This window comes from Cicer arietinum, chromosome 7 (assembly GCF_000331145.2).
Source record: "Cicer arietinum cultivar CDC Frontier isolate Library 1 chromosome 7, Cicar.CDCFrontier_v2.0, whole genome shotgun sequence".
NCBI classification, from domain to species: Eukaryota; Viridiplantae; Streptophyta; class Magnoliopsida; order Fabales; family Fabaceae; genus Cicer; species Cicer arietinum.
The window spans coordinates 6,319,203-6,326,659 of record NC_021166.2 but is presented as its reverse complement, the minus strand read 5'-3'; the positions used below and the strand labels follow the sequence as shown (position 1 = coordinate 6,326,659).

General features: G+C 33.2%; 2 protein-coding genes across 3 annotated transcripts; one reads left to right on the top strand and one right to left on the bottom strand.

The window, feature by feature from the left end:
• Nucleotides 1-1,052: 1,052 nt before the first annotated feature.
• Nucleotides 1,053-2,843, top strand: LOC101496256 (vesicle-associated membrane protein 711-like). Its single transcript, XM_004508399.4, has 4 exons — nt 1,053-1,445; nt 1,651-1,841; nt 2,171-2,334; nt 2,433-2,843. The coding sequence occupies exons 1-4, from the start codon at nt 1,217-1,219 to the stop codon at nt 2,521-2,523; spliced, it is 675 nt and encodes a 224-aa protein (XP_004508456.1). The 5' UTR covers nt 1,053-1,216; the 3' UTR covers nt 2,524-2,843.
• A 531-nt stretch (nt 2,844-3,374) lies between these two features.
• On the bottom strand, nt 3,375-7,457 carry LOC101495705 (uncharacterized). 2 transcript variants are annotated; one of them, XM_004508397.4, is made up of 3 exons: nt 6,739-7,457; nt 5,023-5,210; nt 3,375-4,079 (listed from the first exon to the last, which is right to left on the bottom strand). In XM_004508397.4, exons 1-3 carry the CDS (start codon nt 7,214-7,216, stop codon nt 3,579-3,581), a joined length of 1,167 nt encoding a protein of 388 aa, XP_004508454.1. In that variant the 5' UTR covers nt 7,217-7,457; the 3' UTR covers nt 3,375-3,578. The 2 variants fall into 2 exon arrangements, with proteins under 2 accessions (XP_004508454.1, XP_004508455.1); XM_004508398.4 differs by having other exon boundaries at nt 5,023-5,207.

Genomic DNA, 7,457 nt, shown 5'->3' with positions numbered 1-7,457 from the left:
TATATTTTATTTATATATATATATATATATATATATATATATATATATATATATATATATATATATATAAGTGGGTGTATACGGAGAAATCTGAGCCCCATCGCAGACGAGGATGGAGCCTAAAATTTACACTCACTATAAAACGAAGAACAGTGTAGATTTTTTCCAATTAACCAGGTGTAGAGGTGCATGAGGCGAAATCCGTCCCCGCCTTGTTGTCATGTCTACTTATGCCCTTATGTATTTTCTTTCTACTCTTTTATGTATTAATCATATTTGTCTCTCCTCGTATTATTAAGTTAAACTCCACCAACGAAAGAATAATATTTTTATTAAATTAATTATAAATGATTAAGTGTATATATTAATTAAAAATATATAATTAATATTACATTGAAAATTAAATAGATTATTTATTTTGAAATATTGTTTTTTATTGGCAAATATGTCAATCATTATGAACATAGGCAAAATATCATGAATTAGTTGAGGTTTTTCCTTAATTGTTTGAACCAAATATGATTTACTTTTTGTTTATATTTAAGTATATCATTTAGTATAAGGAATTTTTAAATGTCAATCATTCACAACATTAAAAATATTTAATTTTTATCATAAATATTTCTAAAATCAAACACATAATTGATTATGATATATTAACATGATAGTATTTTTTCTACTTATAGTACATGAAAATTAAATTCATGAAATATATATAAAAAAATTAATTTATGTAATTACGTGCATGTTAAATTGTGGTATAAGAAAGAAATGTTCGATTAAAAAAAGCACGCAAAGTTGATTGAATGAATAAAAAAGTAAACATATTAGCTAATGTAAATAACCAAAAATACAATTAACCTTATATAGTGATGCCGTTGAAACAACAATGATTCCTAAGTTTCCGGCAATAGTAATGGCACGAAAAACGCCACAATACACTAAACATAAAAAATGGGTAAAAAGCAGAGCTTCCTATTAAATTTCCAGACTGTCGTTTACCCGAAACAAAAAATTATCCCATTTTTGGACATTAAATCTTTAATCAAAATGCTCACTTTCTTTTCTCTTCTTCCTCGTTTTGGTTTTGGTGTTCTTGTTGTTGTTGTTGCACCTCTTCCAAAACCAATTCCTTTACACTTTTCTCTTCTATCCACCCAACAACAACGACCCTTTACCTTAAACTTTCAAAAAAACTTACATGCTTTAAGCATCAATGGGGATATTATATGGAATGGTTGCAAGGGGACAAGTTGTTTTGGCTGAGTTTAGTACAATTCAAAGCAATGCAAGTGTTGTTGCTAAACAGATACTTAATAAGATTAATCAAGGGACTGATAATTATAATGATAGCAATGTTTCATTTTCACATGATCGTTATGTTTTTCATGTTAAAAGAACCGATGGCTTAACGCTTCTTTGTATGGCTGATGAAGCATTCGGAAGTATGCTTCAATTTCTTCTCTTTTAGATTTCTGCATTCATTGTGAGGTCGTTTGTTACAACTTATTTCTTTAAAAAAAAAAATCACTTTTTAAAATTTTCACCTGTTTTTTTTAAGAGTTTGGATTGGTCAATTGAATGAAACAATTTTGATCCAAATGATAAGATAATGAAGTATAAGAAATTGTATTGTTTGAATGATTGCAGGGAGGATTCCTTTTTCATTTCTTGAAGATATTCATAATAGATTTGTGAAGACATATGCACGTGCAATTCTTTCAGCTCCTGCATATACAATGAATGATGAATTTTCAAGAGTTCTCAGCCAACAGATGGATTATTACTCTACTGACCCAAATGCTGACAGATTAAACCGTCTCAAAGGTGAAATGACTCAGGCAAGTTCATTCACAATCATTTCCTTCTCTATAAACTCTTCTTAATACTAATACTTTTAACAATACTAATTACTAACATTAGCCGTTGAAAAAAATAAAATTGTTTTCCATTTCAAATGCAGATTAATCATTTAGAAACATCTTGGTGGAATAATTTCAATTTACCTTGTGATTCTTTTGATTTTGATACAACATAGACATACTTGGAAATGAAAAGTTTTTAGTTAATTGGCCAGTTTGTAGTTGTTTATTAGAAATTCATGGGGTGTAACTCGATTTCAAGGGGGTGTAACTAACATAAATTATCTGTTGTGGTACGATAATTATAGGTGAGAACGGTTATGATTGATAACATTGAGAAAGTGTTAGAGAGAGGTGGTCGTTTGGAAATGCTGGTTGAGAAAACTTCAGCAATGAACAGCAATTCAATACGTTTCAAAAGACAGTCTCGTCGATATAAAAATAACATGTGGTGGAGGAATGTTAGGCTAACGTAAGTGTATTGATTCATATATTACACCAGTGTAACTTGATCTTGTTCTATATTAAGCTTTTGAATTACTAATTATTTTTTATCTCTTATTTATGCAGGGTTGCACTTATTATAATTTTTGCCATAGTCTTTTACGTTATACTAGCCTTTATCTGCCATGGTCCTTTGTTGGCTTCTTGCTGGAGATAAGCTCTCAATGCTAACTGTCAAATTTTCCTTTTTTTTTTTACACTGCTTTTTGACCAATATAATGTATATTGGGTATACCAAAAAAGGATAACACATATTGTGTTTATTGGGATGCAACCATTTATCAGATATTACCATTCTAGGCTTGTGCATTGTTTTAGAAAATTGTAATGCAATGTGGATAACTTAGCAAGATACCCTATTGTGTTGGGTATATATATTGACGATTCTGAAGGAACATTTTATGATTTATTTTTCTCGTTGTTCCCTTGCATTATCTTTGATATTATAATCTTTGAAATGTGCCATTTTATTCTTTATACTCATCTTAATTATGCTCTTGAGTTAGGCCCAACATTCAGTATTCCACATAATAATCAAGACTTGCAAAACTTCAACTGATGTAAGTTAGCACTAAAACATCCCACACAACAATTTGCTTGGTAAATTATCAAACACGGAAGAAGTTCTAATTAGAAGGTTCTGAGTTAAAACTCTGAAAACTAACGGATACTTTTTTATGAATATTTGCATATAAAAAAATAGGACTAAAACGACTCAAAAAAAAAAAAAAACTACATAATATATTTGCAGGATAAATAAAGTGATTTGTCTTTTTTTAATCAACATTTCATACAACATGATAGATTTTTACAAACCAAACCCCCTTATCTACTGTCACAAAATATGAACTTTGAAGTGCTTGAGTTGAGATATATTTATCTAATTTCACCTATGAATGAACTATGAACAGTGTTTCATAATAGCTCCTGCAATTGGTTGACCATTACTTTAGAAGCCCAAATGTGCAAACCATTACTTCACATAGACATATATTTAGACTTTGGAAGGAATTATAAGCCAAGTTAATTCTGTTCATAGTATAAATTATTTTACAACTATGACGTCACATTCTCAGTCGTGGCCAGCTAGTGAAAGTTTTCTAATTACAATCAAACCATAAGAAACATTTTAATTTATAGGAATTTGCAATTCCTAAATAAATTTAAAAGTGAAAAACGCTGAACCTTTACAAATAGAGAGAAAGACTATATCTAACTAAACTCGTCAACAGCGAGCCAATCATTTGACTCATCTTCAGAATCCTTGCCTTTTAAACGGATAGCCTTCTGCCTGCCACCTCTTTCGCTTTCACGTAGCTGAACCCAGTCACTTGAACCATCGGGCGATGAACCCCTGATGGCCTCCCCATGGCCTGATAATTTATCAGAGCTATAACTTCCATCCTCCTCTAAGTCACTGAATGACATGTCCTCTTCCTGTTGATGTTTTGTACAGGAAGTCAGTGAAGTAGCATCAATATCTGTATCTGTCAACCATTTTTCACTACTGATTGTGTCGTCAATTTCTAAACCCTTAGCAGCCTTTGTAACCTCAGTCAATATCTGGTTTTGGTCAAATGTGATACTTTCTGTTCCACTGTCCTCCGTACCCTCTTGACGTGTATCTACAACACCTAATTTATCACATTCTCCGACTTTCATATCTTTCCTCTCTTCAAGTTTTTGTAGAAGAACATCTCTTGCTTCAACAATCTAACAAAATAAAAAGAGAAAAACATATACATGATGTAGCAGACATTTAGGCTTTGTTTGAAAGTTAGAGAGAAAGGGGAGGGAAATTTTAGGGGGAATGGGAGGGGAGGAGGAGGAAGAATGCCAGGCTCCCACCTTGTTTGAATGTCAAAAGACCATTCCCTTTGTTTTAAAAACCCCCGGAAAATGGGAGAGCTAATTATAGACCTCCCCTCCCCTCCCAAACAAAGCCTTAGAAAATGTTTCCATCCAAACATGTAAACATAGCGCAAAAGCCATAACTATCTATAAATTTATCTTCAAGAATATAAATGCTGGGTGCAATAGAACAAACAATCTGACAAAATTTAGTCAAACCAAATCATAAGGAGAGGTGCCATGAGTTAAACAAGGACAAACACTAAAACTACAGAAGAAACTTGTGCCAAAGATCTATGATATTTTATCTAAAGACAAAAAGATAACCAGGCCATGCAGAGACTGGCAAAAGATAACAGCATTAGTATTCACTCATGTATCATATACAAGAACAACACAAGTTGCATTGAAGAAGAATCAAATAATAGAAAGGATTACTTCAATTAAGCATATAAAAATAAAATAAAGCATAACTTGTGCATATGACAAGGGTTATATGAGTATCACATCGCAATACTTCATACATAGTGCTTTGTGTTTTCCTGGCCACAGAAATTTTTTATTACTGGTGTGCACTATACATGTTCACCATGCAATAATATGTGGTTTTCTAAGTCACAAACACCAACAATTTTGACAGAGTATAATGATTGAATCTGAGTAACATGAATGAAAACTCACATAAATAAGATGGTTTCAAAAAGCTAATGTCTGCATAGACATCATAGGAATTTAAAACACATTTGGCCTTGCTAATTATGTGAATCATTTGAAAGTAAGACAGTATTGAATAAACGTGGCTTGCCTTGGGGGTTGATAGGCGCTCAAAGTCATGTTGATTAAGTCTTGGAAGTATTAACAAAAAATAGATCATCCAAAACTTTTCCACATTCATGTAACTGCAAAGGTTCATTCTAAGTGTAACAAATTCAGGCACCAGTTGTTCTATAGCCAGCGCATGTTCTCTCTGATAATTTGACAGGCTGCAATCTGCTGAAAAAAAAATCAAATTTCTGTATTTATATCTTCCAATCTTCTTACATGTTTAAGTAGGATAAAAATAAAGAGCAATGAATGTTTTTTTGCTTTATTGTATTCATGCTATCTAAAGAATCAAGATTCAAAATCATTTATCTTCAAAGAATATTTACATGAGTGTTAAACTAGACATGTGCTGAGAAAAACACAAGCATTTTGGACTTTATATTGATAAGGAGTGTGAACTAGCTTCATTGTGGAAATAATTTCTGAGATCAGCATTGTATCAGATTTTCAAAGAATACAGTATCGGAATTAAAAATGACAAGCAATACAGTATCAACAGTATTGGAATAAGTATTACATAATTCTAAGAGGCTGATTCCCAAGAACACAGTATCGGAATTAAAAAGGACAAGCAACACAGACGTGATAAAATTTACCAAATAAAACTGCACTTTGTTATATAGCAGCATCAACATTAAGGATACACAAAAGATAAGAAGCGAGAATTAAAATTATCCATGATACATGTCATAATGAGTGAGATGAAGCTTCAATTCTTTCTAAAATTTGTTAAACCCTTGCATATGAACCTTGTGAGCTTGTTAGCTTAGATGGGGGGCATCAAAAAGTTCAGATTGAGGGGAAGTTAAGGTTACCCTTTTCTAGGGTCATGACATGTCATAAACCTTTACAAAAGGTCATACTGGCATTAACAGATTACCTACCAATGAAGTATTTCACGTAGGAATTGAACTCAACACCTTTTTGTTGACATTGCTTTATCTTTACCACATAAGCCTACCCTTATTGGCACATTAAGACTTGATATACAAACTAAGGTATCACTTCAAACTCTAGAAGAAGCACTATTTACTACCCTGTATGCCCGCAAGCCTTCACCATTGTGATTCGTTTAAATCATCAGTTCTATTTAAACAAATTCAGTATGTCAATATCATGCATTCCTCCCTGCTTGGCAGAAAACAGTGCCTTCCAGCAGACCATCATAAACTATGTAACCATTACAATCCATTTCTCTATGCTCAACTGGTGTTATTAAATAGCCGATATATCAGCGCTATAGCATAGCGAATCACTATTGCTCCGCAATACGTTATTTGGCGGAATTTGATCAAACTGCTATTTTCCATGATCCACAATTTACAACACTGTGCTCAACTCAACTTAGTCAGGATTGATATTTATTTTCTAAATAACATTCAACCATAAGGCACAAGCTATACCAATTTTTCTTAGTAAAAAAAAGGCTGTACCAATTTCAAACACAATTTCATATTTCTGCATATGCATATTAAAAATGCCAGAAATAACACGTTATTAATGAAATTACCAGCTTAAAAAAAATCCAGCAATTAAAATTAAGAGGAGAAACATACAATTAACTAACTAACAGCAAATTGCGTAAAAAAAAAAAACTAACTAAGCAATTAAAACCTTTTCTATAATCAGATTATAGAGATTCAATTGAGAAAAGAGAGAATCATAATCAGAACAAAAATAACAAAGTTGAAAGTACCATTATGGAGTGGAAAGGGGAATTCGGTCCAACACTCAGGCCGGGTAGAAATTTTCTTCACGAAACGAACGACATCATCCGTTGTCCCAGGCACCGCACCTTCATCAACTTCTTCATGATCGCGCTCAGACTGCAGCAATTGAGCAGCGAGCTTCGAGATTCCGGTGACGGCTTTGCGTGGTGAGAGAAGGGAGAGCGAGTTCTTGAAGCTTCCGCCGATCTCCACGAGATCATTTCGGATTCCGGTGAGAGTTTGTGAAGGCGCGGTGGACTCGCCGGAGGAAGAGGGAGAAGAAGAAGAAGGGAGCGGAGCGAGGAAGTTGGCGACGCCGCGGAAAATAAGAGATAGGTCATCCTTGACGCCGTGAACGACGGCGGTGGAGTGCGGAGATGACGGCTGAGAAGAGGAGCGGATGACGGTGCGGTGAAGATTGGAAGAATCTGGGTCAGGGTAGTTGGACTTGAAGAGCCAAGACATTTTCTCTTTTTTTTTTTTTTTTTAAATAACAAAATAAAATTGCTATTTTTGTTTTTTGAATTTGAATTATAAGTATTTATGCAACTTTGGGGATTGAATTCAATGAGGCAAAAACAAAAAAATATTTGGGGATTGAATGGAAGGGAAGAGAACGTGAGAGAGATAAAGACCGCAACCTTAGCTTAGTTAGCTTTCTGTGCTTCATTTTCATCTCAGAAAATTAAATTATACTCCTATGATG

Bases quoted from the DNA above. Each gene is read 5' to 3' on its own strand.
- LOC101496256 (XM_004508399.4), top strand. From the start codon at position 1,217: ATGGGGATATTATATGGAATGGTTGCAAGGGGACAAGTTGTTTTGGCT. The intron at 1,842-2,170 runs GCAAGTTCATTC...CGATAATTATAG, and splicing joins TCAAAGGTGAAATGACTCAG to GTGAGAACGGTTATGATTGA. The intron at 2,335-2,432 runs GTAAGTGTATTG...TTATTTATGCAG, and splicing joins TGGAGGAATGTTAGGCTAAC to GGTTGCACTTATTATAATTT.
- LOC101495705 (XM_004508397.4), bottom strand. From the start codon at position 7,216: ATGTCTTGGCTCTTCAAGTCCAACTACCCTGACCCAGATTCTTCCAAT. The intron at 5,211-6,738 runs GTACTTTCAACT...TTTTTTTTTCAG, and splicing joins CCCCTTTCCACTCCATAATG to CAGATTGCAGCCTGTCAAAT. The intron at 4,080-5,022 runs GCAAGCCACGTT...TTATTTTGTTAG, and splicing joins AGCGCCTATCAACCCCCAAG to ATTGTTGAAGCAAGAGATGT.